Here is a 21793-nt window from a genome sequence, read left to right as displayed (position 1 = left end):
CATAAAGAAGTACATAATTTTCTCTGCATCTTTCCTTAGTCATCTGTATGCTATTCAAAACATACAAAGATAGCATTTCAGTGCAAGCATTGTGATGCATGGAAAAAGTTTTGCCTTTGCTCCCTTCAGCTCCACTTTAAATATGTTGGATAACTACTTCCTAATTTTATGTATGCCTACAGAGTGTCAAACTAGAAGTTGCTTTAGGAATAAGTTCTTTTGCATGTGTGAAATGAAATAAGACAATGCTGTTTGCATACAAAGAAAAGAATGGAAATGAGAAGAATGGAAAAGGAGAACTGACGTGTGGCTGGACAGTACAATTTATCAGACCTCTAAAAAGCCATTTATTTAGAAGGTATGCAACATCTTTTTCTTTAAGTAGTAACATATCAGCATATTAAATACTCTTTCAGGAATTCAACTTCTCAAAATATATATATTGATAGTTAGAACATGCAAAGCGAAACTTTACTTAATTTTAGAGTACTGTCAATGTAATGATATTTAAAAATAAATAAAAAAAATAATCAAAATATAATTCCAGAAGAAAGGTAAATGAAAATAAATTCATTATACAAATAAGTTACACAGTAATTTCAAATGAATGATTCTGGCCACCCAATGCTTCAGTAAGGAACATTGTTTGTTGTTCAAGTTAACTATGTAACTTCATAGTTATGATCTACTGACTAAAGCAGAAACTGAAAAGTTATTACAGAAGTTTTTTAAAAAAGATAATATATTAACAGTTTTCCTCTGGAAAAAAAAAAAATCTTGGTCTTACAAGACCTGCCTGGAACTTTTTTCTATTTGTCCATTTTATCTATGTAGAATTGCTTTACCTTTCAGTATCAAATACAAATTTCTGCAATATTATTTTCATGTTCTAATTTACATTAATATGTTAGAAGGTCTTCAGATTTTCACACAACCCACAAAGGTTGCATTAATAATTAAAAAAAAAAGAAGTATATTTAATACTTTTAAAATCACTGTTAAGTTAGAAAACAAACAGAAAGCAAAACTTTCTTTACATTTGTATTTTTAGCTTTAATAGCACTTACTCTCAGCTAAAGATTGAGGAGAGCCCTGCACTTCTGTTGCTGCTTCTGAAGCGCGATGCGCTGACTTGTTTTTTTCCTTTTCTCCATCTTTATTTTTCTTCTTCCCTGTTTCTTTCTTCTCTGCTTTTCCTGTGAACCAAAATAAAGATGAAATAGATTTTCTCTTTCAGAGGATTCTGCAAGAAATACTTCTAACATCAACCAGAGAAGCAAGAGCCAAAACCTTGGACTACAGGAAAAAAAACCCTCAGATTACAGGAAAATACATCTCTAATTTTAAAAATTCCAAAAGTTTATCAGAGCATCAGAACACAGTTTGCAGCCTCAGAGATGGACATTACAGAGTTTTACTGCAACATTTCCCTGATTCTTAGCTGTTTCAGTTACTGATACAATTTCTAAATCTTAGGCAGGACTAAATTTACAACACTTTCTGTGATTATACCATCAAAGCCTGTTGAATGGATGACAGTGCTCTTCGCAGCAACTGCATCTTTTTTCAAGTCCATTCCTTACCCTGAAATATCTTCTAAACTAATGGGTGAGCTGTAAAATGATAACAAGAGCTCCTAAGAAGATATCTCAGCCAGGTCTCTTCTAAGATGTTCATAAAACCTTGAGATAGTATTTGGGATTTGAAGCTAGCTAGGAAAGTAGCTTTCAATGGGAAGAAACAGAAATTTCAGAGTATGATTCAATTTTTCACTAATTATAAGTGAAATTACACCTATGTCTGACTTAAAAGTCAAAAACTGAAGATTAGAAAACTCACCTCAAACATAAAAGCTACAGAATAATATACAGGCACAAATACATCTCTAAGCATAAGTATTTTCATTTAGAATTTCTTGAAGAAAAACAGTACCTAGTAGCATGAACAGAAAAGTTATTATAAATTAAAACATAGACAAACATTAGCATGTGGACGTCAGTACACCCTATATGTAGTCACTCTTTCTGACATCCATCATGAGACATACACTTTCTGGATGGCCTGAATGATATTTGCCAAAACAACAAACCAACAGACTTGCACATGGCATAATAAATACGCATAAACTTGAAGACAGAGGTTATGTTAACTTTATTTATCCTTGACCTGTAAAGATAACACTACATACTACTACAGACCTTTGTCAGATTTCTCTGCTTTCTCAGGTTTATTTGGCTGTTTATTCACAGGTGGAATTTCATTTATTACCACTTCAGTCTCCTCAGGTTTTGTATTTTCCTGAGAGGTATTCTCATCTGTCCACTTAAATTCTGGCATAATTGATTTCAGAAGGTCCCAGACTTTGTCCAAGTATCCAAGCCTTAAAATAAAAATAAACATATGTATATCACTGATAATGATATTTGCAATAAGAATGTCTGATTTCATTTAGACAACCGTCAAACAACTGGCAGTCCAACTCTTGGAAAAATTACTGAGTAAATAAAACACATTTGCCTGATTTTGTGTGGCAGCCAAGAGAAAAGAAAAAAAAAATACTAAAACAACACAACAACAAAATGGTCAACAAAATACCCAACACATTGTGAAGATACCAATCCATAAAGAAAGAGATGATGTTTGCAGAACCAAATAAATTAGGCATCTCTTCCTAGAGCTTTCTAGCACTTAAAAATTGTGGCAGGAAAATTTGAAGAGCATCTTGCAATTACACTGTATGATTACTTGAATATGGCTCTGTACATTAAAAAAAGTCTTCTTGAAGTACTTCCAGAAAACATTTTTCTAACTGTCTCAATACAAGCTGTTCTACACTTCTTCCACTGTTTCCATCATCCATAACAAGGTTTTGATAGGACATTGCAGTTTCTGCATTGATTCACCACCAAAACACAATGAATAACTATGTAAACTGAATAAACCATAGATTAATTTAATGCAAGCTAACAGAAGTAAACTTTCTTTTTGCAACTAAACAACTCATTGTGCAACAAGCTAGATCCAATTTTATATCATATTACCAAAATTCTGTGGCATTCATATTTTCTTACTGCATATTTTATTGTTTGCTTTAAGTGTCAGATTCATTAATATCATTCTTATTGTTTCTATTTTAAAATTAACTACATAAAGACACAAAAGTAAGGTTTTTTAAGATTTCTAAGTCCGTGGACTACAGACACACTACCGTAAAAACCTGAAAACATCAAAAACCTAAGCTTTAATCATACCCTATGCGTGATGAAGAGATGAGAAATATTGTTATAAATAAACAATTATACCAAAGAATAGATAAATCAACATTATTAATATTTCTATATACTCATTATAGTGTATCACGAAACAGCAAAAACAAAAAACAAACAAGTTTCTTTTTAAAAAGTCTATATGGTTAGAGCAGGTACTCCCACTTATTCATTCAATAAAAATACTGAGTGATATCAAGCTGGAAAATACAAGCATGCCATTATGCTAATGGACTTTAAACATAAGAAACAAAAAAAATATTATGATAGGTTGGAAATGCTGTTTCTGGAAATAAAAGTGTAATAAGTATTCCAATTTAAAATAAGAAAACATCACGTTGGCTGGATTACTTTCAAATTCATGTAGTATGCTTGCAATAGTACAGTAATATATGAAGTTATTAGTATTACTGCCACACATTTTATAACTTTTTTATCTCATATACAGATACCTCTAACCCTGCTTTCACCACAGGGTGAAATATTAATCCAAAATAAATTCATATGAGAAAGAATAATAATCATAAATAACTTTACAAGCAACTGAATGACATGCAAATAAAAACATAATAAAATTGCACTTCTTGAAGGCAAGTTCTAGAATTAAAATCTTACACTCCCAAAAACTGACACTGAAGGACTTCTAGGACTCAGCTTAATTTTCATTATCCTTTATAGAACTATATAAGTAAAAAATATATAAATAGTTTAATATAAGAATTTACTGGAGAGGGATAACTTCTGGTATCCACCCAGTCAGTGCATGTAGAACTGTAAATTCCTCCAGCTCTCTTTTCTCATTTTCACGTAAACTGTAAGACAAAAGCAGACATTACACAGACCTATATTATAATCAATTCACAGTGAACTCAGTAGTCTACACTGAAAGACCATACACAAACAAAAAAGGGGATTGCTTAAAATCAAGTAATTAATGGCAATTTTCCAATCCACAGCTGACTGACCTACAGATTCCATTTGCTCCTATGCCTTTGCATCAAGACTGTTCTATTAGTGCTCCCTCCTGTACAATGGCATCATTTCAACACAGCTAGCAAGTACATATGAATACCCATACACAAAAATTCTCGTTTTGCAGCTTTGGAGAAGTAGGTCTGAAATACCATCATACCCATAGGGAATACAAGCCTAGAACTTCCCTTCCCCCAAGCAACTGCTCTGACTCCCAGATTACTATACAACAGTTGGCTGCATTTCCAGTAAAAAACACCTAACACTCTCAATGCACAGTGTTGAGTACAAGAGGCTGGAGAGCAGTTCTACAGAAAGGGATCTGGGGGTCCTGGATGAAGGCAAGTTGAATATGAGTCAGCAGTGTGCCCTGGCAGCCAGAAGGGCCAACTGTACCCTGGGGTGCATCAGGCCCAGCACTGCCACTAAGATAAAAGGGGTTATCCTCTACTCTGTGCCAGGTGCCTTACCTCAAGCACTGGGCATAGGTTCATGTGCCACACATGAAAAGGGCATAAAGCTTTTAGAGAGGAGGGATATGAAGATTTTCAATTTAAAAGCCTTTCTCCTTTTAGGCCAAGCATTTCTTGAAAATGTCTTGTTTTTCTAATAAATGCTAGCAAAACCTTCTGCAAGTATTTTTTTATATTACTGTACCATACATTTGTATCTATAATGCTTGCTATTGTTAAAATAAAAGCTGTTTGGTGCACTTTGTCTTTTGAAAGAATATGTAACAATGAAAGATAAAAAATGTTCTTAACCAAAGGAAATACCCAGCAAATAACCAAAAATGCACACTATATAATTAAACTTCCATAAAACCTAGGAGTTCAATAAATCTAAAACATAAGGCATAAAAAGGTATAAGACCTGATCATCTGAACATGCTCTTAATAATAATGCACTAAAAATAAAATATTGTAATTTACACAATACTTCATGTTGAAAAACACCTCTCTGTTTCTTTCCTTCTGTACAGTTGTAATTGTACAAATGTAAACCAGAGGTTACATAGCAGAAAAGAAGATAAATGACAAATGCTCACCCAATGTTGAGGCTCGCTGTAAGAATAGATGCTCACCAATGTTGAGGCTCACTACAAAAATTCACACAGGAGCAATCCCCAGAAAGAGATCCTGCCTTGGTGGAAGTCAGCCCTTAAATTAGATCTGGGAGAGGCGAAGCCAAGCTCCACCCCTTCTGGTAGCACAGCTGAATTACCTTCACCTGCGCTCCTGCAGCTGACTCATTGCTTGCCTCAAGTGGTCAATCAGAGGTTCAGGCTGTGATCAACAGTTTCCCATACACCTTCAATATTTTATTTAAAAGTAGTAGTATTTGTAAGGGTAATTTTTAATCTAAAACCGTACAATTTTCAGAATTTTAAATTACACTGAAGTACTTCTAAACAACTTAATTTGTCTAAAGTATATTTTTCCTCTACTACTGCAATAAGCTTGAGTGCTTCCTTCTACTCCCTCTTCTCCTTTTTATGTATTTTGTTTCCACTGTGAACCTATTTTCTTTCAAAGGTGAGCTGAAAAGTCAGAAAGCTCATTGGGATGCATTGCTGCTTCTCTTGAACTGCATGAAAGAGACTTTCCTTCCTTTCAAAACAAAATACCTTTTTTGCCTACCCCAGAGGGACAAATATTCTGTCTCTGTAGTCCTTCAACTTTTCCATCCCACCAAGCAGGACAACCATCAAGGACATTGCAGATTATCACCTTCAGTCCTCTTGGATCAGATTCCAATTATGTCATGTTTTTCCAAATTGGAAAGGCATTTTCTAGCAACTTCTTGTAATTCTAAAGTAACTAGTAACTGGTTGTATCAAAAGCATTGGTTTTTTTTAAATGATTTTTACTTATCATTTTACAAATAAGCAATAAACTGCCTATGTTACATCAGAAACACTACTTCATTAAAACACCTTGAATATTTCCATTTGGCAGAAAAAAACCACACATGAAGCATTTGGTGAATAATGACCAAGAACTAAAGCAGGTGGGGAGATTACTCCAGTGTTTTTTTTTGTTGTTTGTCTGTTCTGTGGTGGTTTCTTGTTTTAGTTTTCTCTGTGTAAAAACATAAACATGCATTTAAAATAGTGCCTTCTGTTCCCACAGAGAACCTTGCTTTACTGCTCTACTGTTTCCGCTTTCAGAACTGTATTTCTCATTATAGAACTTATAGCAAAATCTATTTCCCATATGTACTAATATTTTCTTTTTTTTTTTTTCCAAATTTCATACAACTTCACGAAGAAAAAAACCAACACGAGAGTGAGTTAACTAAAACATACCTAGTATTTGCCACCTTAATGATAGCTTTAGACAGCAGCATTGGCCAAAGTTCAGTTTGACATGTTGTCGCTGGTAGTAACAAATTACCCTCTTCACTAAAAGGCATAGTATCATCCACAGTGATCTTTCTCCAGCAGCCCTATGATGGAAGGGAAAAAAAGGAAGAAAAAACCCTGAACTTGTAGTCCAGAAAAAGAACATGTATGTAAAAAAACCTCATTTGTTTTCTCACAAACTGAATTCTACTGCGATTTCATTCATATTACAGATTTTCATTTAATATCACAGAAACATAGAAATAGTCTCATAGCATTTTATTATGACTCAGACTTTCTGTTTTACAGAGCCTAGTGTAATTGCAGCTATTCTAATTGCATCTACTCTACATGATTTGCAAAAATAATGTTTCCTTATCAGTTAACCAGCGGTTCTATCAAGTATTAAGCTGTAAAAACAACAAGAACAACAACAACAACAACCACAAGACACTGTTTAATGAATTTACATTAACATTCATTGAAACTTCTCCTCTTACAAATGTATTTTTAATAATTATAAATTTTTCTCCTTATCTATAAATTTATGCTTCTAAATGCATAATATTTATAGATGGCTGAAAGTTAGTACTCACCATCCAGTACAATTTCACTACATATTTTCCATAGCTATTGTACAGAGGCATGTGTCCCTTAGCATTTTTATTGATGGGATAAATATGTTCCCATGGACTCCAAAACGGTGTGCACGTTTCAACAGATAAGGCCTTTTCATTATATATTTTCCATAGGGCATAAATCTCACTTATGATCCATCGCATCAGCTGAAAGCAAATAGAAATACATCAATAAAAAAATTCAACTCATATTTTGAATTAAATTAATTTACAGTACAATGTAAAAAAAACAGCTGCTGTTTTAAATGAAGAAGTGACACAAAACAATAAGCTATGGCTTACCGAAGACCACCTATTGTGAAAATCTTATCTAACAAAGAACTTCATTATAATGAGTATAGGCACACAACAAATACTGCTGTTTGCCTCTTGCCAAAGAACAATGAGAAGATATGTTTTCAAATTGTAACAATCTTCAAAATTACAAATTTAAGTTTTAGTGAATGTAATTACATCCTGTTTTATTTCTTTCTAGATACAGACTTATGAAATATGCTATAGCTTCAAAAGTATTACCAGGCTGGTAATACAATTGTTTATATGAATAAATAAGAATACCTTTTTACTACAACAAACTTGGACTAAACCAGTGATTCTGATTGACCACGAAGGTTAAAAAGAGATGAGAATAAATATAGACAAAGAAATAAACAAGCAACAAACAAAAAAACCCCAAATATTTCTGTATTTCCACCTACCTCACTACAAAATAAATGTTCATTTGCTGAAAAAAGGTCACATGAGATCTCATTTTTGACCACCACAGGAGTCTAAGAGAAAGTAGATTAGTTAAAAGTCTATATTATCAGAAAATTAAAAAAGCTATATATCAGGAAAAAAAAATGACCAAAAAAAAAAAATCTGATATTTTGCAAGCTTTATTTTTACAAACTAAAGGCTGCTGATTTAAAAAGCAGTTAGCTGTCTTGTTGTTTCTGAAAACTTTCTTTAAATGCAGGTGTTCAGAGTTAAAATAAATAAGATTTAAAATTAGAAACATAAGCTTATAAATAGAGATTTCATCAGATTAGTCATAATATTAGCAGTTCTGCACTTATATAACTTTGTTTCATGCTCCAAGATTTTCCCGATCCTACAAGGTCATGCAAAGGTTCATTTAGATTGTTTGCTTGTTTTCTTAATTTCCTACCGAATGCTGAAAGTTTGTCTCCACTTCATACCGTATGGAGCAAAAGGGGAAAGAGCAGAAATCAAATCATTACTTTCAGAGCAGCCCTCACATATGTATTCAAACTTTTATTTGTATTACATAATTTTGATTTCTAATACTCAGGTGTGCAGTCGATTTTCTTCTTGCAAGCATTTTAGAAATACTATATTAGGGTTGTAATTTACTGAATTAAATATCTCTGTGCCTCTCATCACTTATTGGTGATCACTGCTTGATTCTATGCTTACCACACTAAATAGCACTTAATAGCCTTCCATCACTTTAGATTCACATTAATGTTTAATAACTTACAATATTCCTCCTAACCATCACTATTTGATCCAAAACACATTGAACTAGGACAAACAAACCTAAGTTTTAATGAGAACTTAAATCAGATCACATCTTAAAGCCAACCTTTTCTACACAGTGGTCTAAAGATAGTTTTGAATCTATTTTTAATATAAAGACATGTTTCCATGGCTTCCTGTGCTCCTGCCCATATCTTTCAGATCCCTCTATTCAGCTTCTGTGTGTTGGCAGCACTTCTCTACCAATCTTTCAATCTTGTCAATTACCCCTTGTCTTCTTCCATTCCTCCATTAAAAATGAAACTTGGAGCTGCTTAGTGTCTAGTTAATAAGAAGTAAAACTGACAGGCTGAGAAAAGGAAAACTGACAACATTAAAAATGTTTAAGGGTGATCACAGTACTTAAAAACTTCATCATTTGACTGGAAGAAAAAATGCTTTAAACCTAAAGATTAGCAACTGCACTGGGAAACACTTCAGCCTTTGAAATGGGAGGCTGCTCGTTTTCTTTTTCATTTTAAAATGAAAGAAAAGACTTGCACAATGTTAAAATATTCTGTTTACCTTCCAGAAAAGTACTGTCAAAGTAGTAGACACATTCTGAATGCATACTGGTGAAATGCAATATTTAAGGTGGGAGATGAGAAAAAGTACTATGTTAATACTAAAGTTAATCCACAATTTCAGGGTAGGTGTTTACTTTACTGCTCAAGATGACCTAGCTGAAAGAAAGAAGGCTTGTTTTGTCATAACACTGATTTTTAAAAGTGAGAAAACAGGAACACAAAACAGGAAGGCATCTCTCTCATCAGGTGTTTTCATAATGAACATCAAGCAAAAAAAGCAGAGCAGAGATAGAGTACGCTACCATGTTGTGCACCAGGAAGTGCTGGTGCACTCAGACACTGTAAAGTATCATTTAAAACATTATGTATTACAGCAAACACTAAAGAAAGGGATTAAATTTTACATCCCTTTAGATACTGCGAACCCTGGGATGTGCATGCATGTTAACCATTGCACAGATTACCAGTTTCTGGGTAAACAGCAGTCACAATGGTCAGAATCACTATGCATGATCAAGTGGATACAAATCCTCCATCTTTTGAAATAATTTCCTCTGCTCTTGTGACATCAGCACTTTTTTTCCATTATTTCTGACCTCATTCTCTGAAAACTCTTGTGGTCGTTTCCATGAATGTACTTTCAAGGATGCTGGCAGTTCTATTTTTCCATCTGGATCATCAAAGGCATGCTATGTAAAACAGAGACACACACAAAACAAAAACAAACAAGGTAACTTCACAAAAAATTTATTATTTTGAGGTAGAATAATTTTGTTATTGTTTTCTACAAGATTTAAGTTATTCTTTGTTCACATGATAATTTGCTCTAAGGGAAAGAAAGTATAAAAGGGAACTAATATTATCTATAACAGGACTAAAACAATGTGAAGTCCAACCTGACAATTCAGCACAAAAACTGTTTACATCATTCAGAAAAATCTGTTACACTATCAAACTGTTCTATACTGAATGTTTCCCCTCTTTCCCACCATTGTGAAAAATCTCCCCCAAAATGTTTATGTTTTTTATTCAAGACACCAATCTGCCATGTTACGTCTAAGTATTTTTTCTAACTCGCTATTTCTAAAGTTTTTAAAGTTGGAATATGAAAGTAAATTTCTGAAGCAATTATTTATACATAAAGCAATTGAAATTGCCATAGAAACAAGGAAAGCTATAATTACACACACATGAATTAACCATTGAAGAGAAGGCATCGTATACTTTTCAAATTTCCATTTCCAAAGTGAAACTTACCCTCCATGTAAACAAAAGGTGTCAGGATATATATGATACCTGTTTACCTAGAGGCACAATGAATGAGCATTTGCCTCTGATACTGCTCATACTGAGAAACTGATCAGTACACAGTTACTGCACTCTACTTGTGCCAGGAATATTAAATATTTTTAGATATACTATACTCTACTGTCAGCTTCATAGACCAAAGTATATAAATTGTGTCTTCTACAGACCAACTAATAGAAGAGGTTTCTAGGGTGGGAAAACAGTGCTTTGAGTACTTACTGATCAAAGGAAGGCAACTGAAAATATGTCTCAAAGCCATTAAAAAAAACAACACAGGCAACAAAAACCTAAATCACAATCTCCCAAACTATTTTCTCATATTTATTTATCATTTGCTTCATTGAGTAAGGTCCTTCAACACACCAATTTGCCACACAGTCTTTATAAAGTATATGAAGGAAGTAACCACACTTTTGAATCTTGTCTGATTTTCAGTTGGGTTTCAAAGTCATTCTAGAACAAAAAGGACTGAGGATTTTCTGCACCTGGTAAATGCTTCACTTATGCAAGATAACAGCGGATTCTCTACACTCCAGAACTGCATTAAGTATAATATATTCACAAACTGCAGAAGATCTCAAACTTTTTTCCTCACAAAAACATCGCTAAGATAGGTACATTCAAGCTTTTGAATCCACAGAGACTGCATGGAAAGGATTGTCCCAGCACGTTACAACAGTTTGCCTTATTTCCACATCCTCAGTTTCAGCTGTGCTATGAAATAGATTTGGGAGGTTATAAGTTTTTAAACCATTAATGTGAGAATAGAGTATAAACATGTTAACAGTTCCTTTAAGCTGCAGCAAATAAGAAATGTACAATATATTTCTTTATCCATTTAGTTTACTACGAAACTACTTAAATTTATTGAAAAGATACGTAGAAAATTAATACATTTATTTGCAAAAAATCAAGTTATGAGAAATAGTTATTAAGTGCAAAAACTGTCATGGTACCAAAAAAATATATGCCACGCAACTTACAGAAATAGGACTTTTCCCAGCCTTGTCTTTCTCTTTTCCAGCTTTTCCAGCATCCCATTTTTCTGCACTGATGTCAGCTTCGTTCCATTCTGGCCAAATGGGAAATCTTGAAGCACCCACAATACAAATTTGTATACTGGAAAACAACCAGACACATTAACAAAATGAACAGTATAATGAAAGTACAGTACAAAGATTTCTAACAAAACATTCACTTTTTACTATAATGTAATAAAAAACATAGTAGTTGCGGTAACTTTTTGTCACTAAGATAAAGAAGATTATAAAACTGCCAGATGATTTTAGAGGTTGTAAAGCAACTAAAATATTTCAAATGAGGAATCCTGCCTTAAGTCAATGGGATAGCTGAAGCACAAATTAAGAATCCTGTTGACTGGTTTCTTCCTTCTTCCTTTTCTGCTGCTTCAATCCACAGATCTCCTTTCTTTACAGCACAACTTCTATCTTCCATTACTCAATTCATCTCAACACCTAACAAAACATTCCCTTTTTCCCCCCCTCTCCTGTTGTTTGTGGTGGGTTTATTAGTTGTTTTATTGGCTTACTCACTTTAACCAACCAAAAGGAAGTTGCTATGGATAAGTTACTGGGGAATAGGATTCCATTTCCAGGCTTCTGTGAGCTTCTAGATCAGACGGTTTCAAGTGAGTTTCATACTTATGGTTTCTTGTACTACCAGCACATTTACTATGCAACTTATGGGATTCACAGATTGAGCAAGAAATGATTCACAGTGCTGTCACTAACCACCAGCAGGATAAAGCCCAGCCAGTTCCTGGGCAGCCTCACTGACCAACTCCATCTGGTTTTACTGTTGATCACGATGCCTTATGGTACAAGACATCCCTTTGGCCAGGTTGGGTCAGCTGGTTCAGTGCACTGTTAGCTCCTTGTGCACATCCAACCCCCTAACCAGCATGGCAGTGGGAGAAGCAGAAATGACCTTGACTTGGTATTTAGTTAAAAATAGCATTTTTACTCCTGCTTCTTCTCCCTAGGCTTATATCACCTTAGAACACCTGACAAAAGTAATTTTCTGAGTCAGGAAAATAACTGATGCTCTCCATAGGTTTTTTTAGAATATATTAGTGTAACATTCTTTCTTCTTCTTACTTTCCTCATATGTTTTCCTTCTATACATTCTATTTCTTTACCATACCTGATTCTAAGAATCAATCTGAAGTCACGTTTCTCCAGATACTTGTAAAGCACCCAAAGACAAACCTGACCTTAGATTCAGCCATAGGAAAGCTGGGAAGATTGCAGACATCTTTCCCATGCTTTTAAAAAACACGACACGAGCTTTGTTCCTCTTTTTGGCATTTCTACCATGCTGGCTTCTGTAAAATAATTCTGTGCATTCTGTATGGCACCTGAATAATTAACTAAAAATTAAAAACCTCTATGGCAGAGCACCTCAGTTCTGTCAATTTAGGTCAACTCATTTGCAAAGCACTTAGCATGCCTTGATAAGAACACCAGGAAAACTCATTTCTTTGGTGCTGTTACACAGACCTAACAGAAGAAGACAAAGACAGTCCTGCTGAAGTAGATGAATGACCTATAGCAAACAGAATCCAACAGGTTATTTCAGTAACATTTTCCAGCGTCAAAGCACAGTTATTATCATTTTGCTTTTGGTAGCACTATTTCTGCTGTGCAGTTCTCCTGTGGGAAGCTGTTTCCTGCAAGACTGCTCTAAGTTACAGAGGAACAACAAACACCAACATACAAAACTAAGACCAATAGGGAGTACAACAGATATCGCCACTAAATATTTTCTTATGCACGAGTCCATGAAGCTTGAAGGCTACAGATCACAGCAGACTGAGCTCTCAAGGGGTTCATTGTTTTAATTAGAATTAACAAGAAAAGCCAATATGAATACATATTTTTCTAATTGAAATGTAATGTAATTAATCACAAATTCAACATACTGCTTGGCTTCTATGCTATTTTATTACATTTATCATACTTACATGCATTTCTGTTGCATGAAACTAGAAAAACTTTTAGGTAGAAGATAAAAAAATAACATGAAGAAATTGACCATACAAATAAAAATTAGGTGAGTTCCATTATACAGAGTATACACTGAAACACTGCAGACAATGAAGTATTTCAATTAAGCTCTTTGTCTTTTTGGAAAGAAAATCCTAACTCAGAAAATTCTAGGTGTGTTTCACTGTATATCTGAGAATAATAAAAATACTGGTAACAGAAATAAGAGTTATATACAAATACAATAAAATACACAATAAAAGACAATAAATGAAAAGCAGATGCTTTACGCTCTGGCATGACAATGCAAATTCTCCAATAATACCCTTATTTTTTGTAATAGAAGGGTACTCAGATACACACTGATGCAATAAATAACTTCACAAGAACAATCATAAGCCAAGCAATGTCACCCAAATTGAACCAAAGATCATGACGCATGTAGATTGCTCTGAAAATAACACCTCCTACATATTTCTATGAAAACTACAGATACAAAGAGATGTAATAACTCTATTGGGTAGAGCAAACTCTCACCTACAAAACATTTTTTCAACACTGTCACCACCATTAGGAATGCATTTTTTTCTAACAATGAACAAGAGCCTGCATGCCATGCTTATCAAAATCTGCACCAGCAGAGGTGACCCACTGTTGCCACTGCTGAAATGCACCACCAACAACCTCACTGTGCTCACATCCACTGTTTGGTCTCCAGAAACCTTCAGCAAGCTTCAATGAACATCAGTGGGTGCCATTACTTCCACACGGAGGAATTCAGTGATGCACTTTTCCTTCATCTGCACTTCCATGTCAGACATCATTATGTCAGACTGTCCCTCTGCTGCCAGCTGTTACACAGCAGCAAAATGTAATAGAATATTGTTGGGAAGGTTCAACTTCTACTGCCATGCAGCCAACATCTCCCTCCAACATTGTGGGTCAATATAAAAAAAATAGACAGCAATACTTTTGGAGTAGCCCTCGTATCTTACCCACTAACATTCCTATGCCTAGGAAAAGTAAGCAAGTGCATGGCGGTATGTTTTGTTTGCTGTTTCAGATGGATAAAATTCAGTGGACAGAGACATTTCTACTCATTGGTCCTAAAATGCAAAGTCAAGCCCACAATAGATTTACATTCCTTCTAAGTTGTCTGAGAGAACAAGCACCTTGCCACGTGCACACGGCAACAGCCACGGTGGTTAGAAAAAATAAAATGAATCCCTCCAAAAGGCTCTGTACAGCCATTCAAAACAAAAGAATTCTGATCATCTTAGGACTGATTGCAGTCATTTTTAGCTTAGACGCTTTCTGAACTAGTTATGGTTGCCATGCAATCAACAATCTTTGGTAGATTTAATTTTCATAGACTCATTCCATGCAATTTTTTAGCACCTATTCAATTTACATTAACCAGCTGTAGTATTCCAGTGCAACACTGAAAGCAGCTTCAAGTTCAACCATCACATAGTTATCCACAGGACACTTCTTCCCATTCCTAAGCTTCCATTAATCTAGTGGACCCTCCCCCAACATACACAGAAAAAAAAAAAAAAAAAAAAAAAAAAAAAAAAAAAAAAAATTATCTGTTCAGACTATATTCTCTGAACCACTGCTGCAATTTAAATCTTATGGAAATTTACCTGAGAAACACATACTGGCAATGGATCAAACTGCAGAAATATGCTTTTGCTGACTTTTTATCCTAGACCTTTCAGGAACTCATGTAGCTGTGGAACAATGTTTTGTGTTCTTACTGTCTCAGCCTGTAACCTTAATAACAAATATGAGGTAATCCCAGGCTTTGGTGCAGTAGCCCACTGCACAACAGCTACCTGCTACTTAAAGCAGCCAGGCACATAGCTAAACAAAAATCATATTTTCCAGCTAATGTGGGCTTCAGCTGGTCCCAACAGGTGCTGAAGAACCCATCAGCAGTTAATAAAGCATTTGGCTATTTCTCTATGTAATGAAATTTCTAATGCCACTCTGAGCTTTGTCTGCACGCTGGGAAATTGTGCCTGCACTCCAACCATCCCTAACCTATTCCCCTATCTCGGCACTGACCATTTATTCCTCACTTTGTCTCTGATAACCCAAACCCTAATTCAGATTTTCCTTAGTTCTGGCAAATGCTGATGACTCAGGTTTAATTCAGAAAATTGGACTCAATAGCATAGAGTTTCATCAAATTCATTTACAAAGAATTTTTAGCTCATTATCATTGTTACAAGCCAGAATCTTCAGTCCTGACAAAGGCATCAATTCCAGTGATTTGCTAGAGTTGTTGAAATCTGGGAAAGATCAGATTCTCAGTAGCCTCTAATGGTGCAATTAAGAAAATCTTTAACGACAGCTGTTCTTTTCAGCTCTTCAGCCTGTCATCTCTGAATCTTCCCAGGTCTTGAAGAGAACTGTTACCTAATTAGAAGGCAGTAATGAAGGGAGACCCAACGGTACATCCTGAAGATAGGCTTATGTGAAGTCTGGCTTAGTGAGTTATAAAGGAAACTTCATATCTTCTTCCTATGCTTCCCTTCCAGCACCAAAACACAACGTGACAACAATATGAATTGATTTTCCACAGTACTTACTGTGCTGACTACTGCAGGCATTTATGGGGGGAAAAAAAATAAATAAGAAATCTGATCTCACTAGAAATCCAGTAATTTTAAGATTATCAAAACTTTTTGTCCAGATATTTGTACACATTACTCTCAAAGGGTTTCTACACTAATTTATCTGTAAGAGTTATTATTGTCACACTGTAGTTCCTTGCAGTAACCAATGACAGTTCTCAGCAATTTAAAAAACACTATTAGCCTTTTTTCTTTTTCATGCTGCTGACAGTTCTGTTCAATATTTCAGTCATTCATAGATACGTGAAAATAAACTCAATTTGCTACTAAGAAGACAATATTTCAGAAAAAAACAAAATACTTTTGACATTTTTATCCCTGCAACTGCAAGATGTGCTCAGAAATAAAACAGAAATCCTAAGGGAAGACCTACTTCACAAAGAATAGCAAACTTATATGAACTTATGGGACAACGTTCTCCCAGACAATGTGCAGTCTTCTGTTTTTTGTCTGATATATGGATAGCAACATTACTAAAGTTCTCATAGACTCATGTAAAATTTGTGTGCTAGAAGGTGTATGGAACTGTTCTGAGCAAGCTTGGTAACAGAATCCACATGAACAGATGTTAAGGAAATTGCTATTAAGTAAATGCCATATGTCCAACTGCCCCAGCTCCAATCCCATAGCATGTGCATAATAATATTTACTTTTAACCCTCCCAGTCCACTAAAAAGACTTGGTAAGCTGCCATTAATAAAACATTCACAATCATTACTACAATTAGCATACTGCTAGCAGAAAATCATTATCTATGGGAACAGATCAATCCCTTCCTCATGGAGATTGCAATCAAATTGATGATTAAGTCACAGGGTTACATAGAACAGTTGTATTATCCCTGTGTTCAGCAACTTTCATCAAATATAAATAATAAGAACAGCACTAAATCATTGCATCTCAGGGTGGACTGCTGCAGAATCAGCTCAGTACTCCAGTGACTTTTATTATCTTTTTTACAACAGTGAAACAGATCTACAGAACATCTATACTGTAACACAGATATTCTTTACCACACACAATCTACTTCCAAATGAAGATCTATTGTAGATCTGTCAACCTGTCTTCTATCAGTAGCGTTCCAGTAAGTCTGGCATTTCGCACACACAAATCCTGGGGCAAAGGGGAAAGCATTCTAGAAGCAATGTGAATACTGAAGAATGAAATGTTGCTTCCATTTTGCACAAATCACAGTCTATAGTACTAAGTTTCAACCAATCTGCTGATCCAAATAAAAAGGTCTCTGTCAACACACTGCAGTTCAAAATGCACATCTGCCTAGCTGCTGAATATCTCTATAGGAATTTTGTTGCTTACAGCAGTGCTCTGCAAACTAGGGTGTGCAAACCATGTAGGATGTATCAGAACTTCAGTATTGCATGTATGTAACTTGCAAATACATAAATATGCTATTTTGAGGGAAGTGTACTCAAAATTCTTTGCAAATAGTGATGCGCAACCAAAAAAGTTTGGAGACCATTAGCTTACAGCATGACTACAGGAAAGAAAGAGATTCAAGTATATTGGCCATTTCAAATGCACTAAGGATGCAACAATATCTTCTTGTTGATGAGCTTGGGGTACAAACTCCCATCCATCTGGGAAACAGGGGAGCTTATCTCATTACAAAAACAAGAAAGGCTATTCAAGGCATCTTAAGCATTCTGAGGTAAACTTTAAGCCCTGCTGCATTCAACTCCCAACTTTTAACAGCTTTTATTGATTTTAACAAAACCAGGGCTTCACTCACCTCTTTGAGCACAAAGATGTTTTCAACAGTGTGAAGACAGTATACAGTCTGTAATCAACTCAAAATGCATTTACAGCTTACAGAGAATACAAAGCAATACTATTGAAAGTAAAGTAGGCCTAGACAACAGGTTCAATTTTCAAATGTTTTATAGTAGTAGACTGTGATTTCACGAGTAAACGGGGCTACTTTTCTTATAAAATGTTTAAGACAAAAAGTTTAGGCCAAAGGTTAAAGCAACTTCTTACTAGCTTTTCTTGGCTTATTACAACAGATCCTGAAGAATTTTTTTCCCCAACATCACAAACAAGATTTATTTTGTAGTTGACTGCACGTGGCTAGACACGCATTGCCCTAAAACTGTTTTATCATCCATCTATCCATCAGGCCTGACTGATATTTCAGGATGATAAAAACTAAGCAGGGATAGGTTAGTCAGGAAAGCAGTATTAGAACTGCTATGACAACCAGAGTTCTACTGCCAAAACTTGCTCTATCTGGAAAGGGCACAAAGCAGAATAAATAAACGCAATAAAGCATTCTACAGTTTAAATGGAAATTACAGGCTCGATGAAAAAAAAAAAAAACAAAACTTAAAACAAGCTACATATTCTGCATTGTGAAGGTTCTACATTACAATCAAGTGATCATAACTTCTTCCACAGTCTACTTATTCATCATTGAGCTACTACTAGGACATATCCAAGCTACTCCTCCTTGTGTAAAACAGCCCCAGTGAAAAAAGTCCAGACTCTTGTGCTAACACTAAATTAACACTGCAGTGTAGAGGACATTAGTTCCATTACAATTACCTGATAATTTCATAGTGAGATGAAGCATATCTATTGCCTATTACATCCAACAAGAGAATTCAAAAAACTTGTGAGCATTTCTCCTACTCACACTTCAAAAGTGTTTCTATAAAACTTAACACTATTCAACCCAACTGTAATCAGATATTCTCTAGTCTCAACCTGGCACAGGAAAAAGGATTCTGTAATCTAATTGTTGTCTTATTTAATAAAGCCTTAGCAGCGGTGCCACAAACACCTTTAGTCTGATTCCTGGCAGCACTGTGCATGAACACAATGTTTTGGCTGAGAAACTTCCAAAAAACATAGAAATATGATCATGGATCAAAAGTCAAAGTAGTGAAAGAAATGTTATGCTTTCCACTTATTTAATGAAACTGATGTGCTGCATCATTAGCCATTTTGCCCTGAAAAGTTCAGCTTAGCTCCTCTGGTCAGTGAAAATGAAGGTCAAGTGTTTTCCAAATTATTTTCCAGATTCAAGTTCTCAAGTTTTTTAAACCCCAACAACTCTGCCATTGAAAACTCTCTTCTGTCTACTTGCTACCTTAACTCTAATACTTGGTACCCACAAACTGAACACAACTGAAGTCCAATGACCTTCAAGTTCACTTCTAGTCCAAATTGTTCTGTGATGGTACAATTCACAGTATGAGCTGTGACCAACATTCTATCCTTCACATGCAGAACAATGTATCGCAGTGTGAGTGCCTGCACATCATGTGCACTCCGTGGTCACAGTCCTATGGCCCGCCTCAATGTCCAAGATGTACATCTTGACACGCAAAATCTTTTCATCAGGGTTATGTAACGCAAAAAGTAGCATAAGAAGAAGAAAGTACAAATTCCACATGAAGCGCTGGGCACAAACTGGAACACAGGAGATTCCATCTGACCACCAGGCAGCGCTGAAGTTCTGTGCGGATGCCATGGTACCCAGAGACGCTGTGAGGTTTCATTCCTGGCAGTCTCCAAACCCCACCTGAACGTGGCCCTGGGCACCCTGCTCTGAGTGTCCCTGCTTGAGCAGGGGTTGGACCAGACAGATCCTGAGGTCCCTGCCAAACTCGGCCCCTTTGCAGCTCTGTTGTAAACCTGAACGCCCAGCTTAGAGAGTGAAGGCAAACAAACAAAAACAAAGTAACCTCTACCTTGTCTATAGAACCTACTTTGACTAAGCACCCACTTGAGCAAGCAAACTTTCTTCGCACCGGCTCTTTGCACGCCCAGAATCGCAAACAATGCGCCTCCTCCATAACCGCACCCCCCCCCCCTCCGCGCGGACCGGGGCAGAACATGGGGACGCGCAGGCGGCAGCTCCCCATTCCCTGCTGTGCCGTTACCGCCCGCCGAGACCCCGCGCTCCTCCTGGGGTTCTTACTCTCTGGTGGGGGCCCCCAGGATCCCGGAGTTACTGCGACTGCCGATCTCCTTCCTCTTGCTGCTCTTAGAAGCCATCCCAGAAGCGTTCGTCGCGTTGCCGGGCGACCTGACGCGCCGCAGGTAGCGGCTCAAGCTCCGCCCCGCTGTCCATGGCCCCTTGGGCCAGCTCACGCCAGGCATGTTGCCTCTTCTCGACACAGTCAGAACGGGTCGGGACAGATGATGGCGCCGGCAGCAGGTAGCTGTTGCCTCAACCAACGCTCACGCAGCCCCTCGCGGCCCCATCGCGCACGGGGCGCGCAGGGCACAGAGGGTCACGCGGCTCCTTTACGCGGCCGGAAGGCTGCAGCCGAAAAAAGAAAGTGTCATCGGTATTTACAGTTGTTGATTGTAAACGTGGTAACCTAAACTCCTGTATCAAGTACCCTGTAGAAAAAAAACAAACTTAGTGATTGAATACTTTTTTCCTGAATCTATCCAAAGACAATAATCGGGGAGGAAAAATAAATCTGAAGACAGAACCATTAAGTTTGGAAATGACTAAGAATCATCTAATCCTACTATCAACCCACCCCCACAACATCCCTTAGTGCAACATTGACCATTTTCTTGAATACCTTCAAGGAACTATAACTCCAGCACCTGCCTGAGCAGCCCATTCCAATGATTTATCACTCTTATGGAAAAAGAGATTCTTTCTAGTATTCAACCTGAACCTCCCCTGGTGCAGCCTGAGCCCATTCCCTCTCATCCTATCACAGGAAAAGAGGCTAAGCCCCATTTTGCACCAGTAGCCTTTCAGGCAGTTGTAGAGAATAAGGTCTCCTCTGAGCCTCCCTCTTCTTCAACCCCTTGTCTCAGCCACTCCTCATAACAGCTGTGCTGCAGAGCCTTCACAGACTATTACCCATGCTTCAATGTCTTTCTTGGAGTGAGGGGTGCACAGCTGAACACAGTACTTGAGATGCAGCCTCAGCATGGTGGAATGTGCAAGCATTTACCCTTCTCACATCAAAACGATAGAAAACATAAGCTCCTGACAGAAAACCTATGATTCCCAAAGTGAATAGAGTTTCACCAAAGTCAGCTGCTTTTGGATTCAGCAGATACTGACCTCATTTAACTAAAGTGACTTGTTCAGATGCAGTCCAGAGATCACATTATTCCTAAAACCTCCTTTCTAAATAACTCAGCCTTATTGCCATTCTCCAGTCTGTACCACACTGTGAAAAATACTCCATAGAACAGATCGTATCTTTTCATTTAGTCTTATTCAAGCGAAGTCTTTCTGAAATATGAAAACTAATGAAAATGTGTCAAATCATGAAGGACATAAGTATCAAAAGGCAAGGCAAAATATATAATGATGCTACATCTACAGGCTTTAAACAAGTATCAGATCTTGATTTATATCAAGATGACAGAAAGCCAAATGTTTTGAAACTTAAAAGTAGAAAGTCCTTCAGCATCTTTACATTTCCTTTAGCATTATGTCCAGTGGCATTCATTTTAAACAAGGTACCTTGAGACACTTCTCACTTGAGAATCAAGTAAACATCTCTGGCTTATTTATTTTCAGTCTGAGCAGCTGGTCTCCAGCCAATTCTACTATCAAAAGCTGATCA

The 21793-nt window shown here is 36.3% G+C and overlaps 1 protein-coding gene across 9 annotated transcripts in view; it reads right to left on the bottom strand.

Moving 5' to 3' along the window:
- The window catches only part of ADGB (androglobin), a 64706-nt gene extending 44219 nt beyond the window's left edge, over nucleotides 1–20487 (bottom strand). For 3 of the 9 annotated variants that reach the window (XM_015858175.2, XM_032443644.1, XM_015858177.2), the window contains exons 1-9: nucleotides 20167–20476; nucleotides 11560–11695; nucleotides 9865–9957; nucleotides 7919–7990; nucleotides 7179–7367; nucleotides 6547–6686; nucleotides 3992–4078; nucleotides 2199–2380; nucleotides 1068–1196 (exon numbers count right to left, since the gene is read on the bottom strand). In XM_015858175.2, coding sequence (XP_015713661.1) covers nucleotides 1068–1196; nucleotides 2199–2380; nucleotides 3992–4078; nucleotides 6547–6686; nucleotides 7179–7367; nucleotides 7919–7990; nucleotides 9865–9957; nucleotides 11560–11695; nucleotides 20167–20348 — 1210 coding nt within the window. In that variant the 5' untranslated portion in view covers nucleotides 20349–20476. Of the gene's footprint in view, nucleotides 1–1067; nucleotides 1197–2198; nucleotides 2381–3991; nucleotides 4079–5286; nucleotides 5399–6546; nucleotides 6687–7178; nucleotides 7368–7918; nucleotides 7991–9864; nucleotides 9958–11559; nucleotides 11696–20166 lie in introns of those variants that run through there. The other 6 variants (XM_015858180.2, XM_015858179.2, XM_015858174.2 and 3 more) reach the window with 4 other exon arrangements.
- Nucleotides 20488–21793: the final 1306 nt, after the last annotated feature.

This window comes from Coturnix japonica, chromosome 3 (genome assembly GCF_001577835.2).
Source record: "Coturnix japonica isolate 7356 chromosome 3, Coturnix japonica 2.1, whole genome shotgun sequence".
Taxonomy (NCBI): Eukaryota; Metazoa; Chordata; class Aves; order Galliformes; family Phasianidae; genus Coturnix; species Coturnix japonica.
Note: the sequence above shows the minus strand (reverse complement) of the source record. Positions and strands in the feature narration are given on the sequence as shown.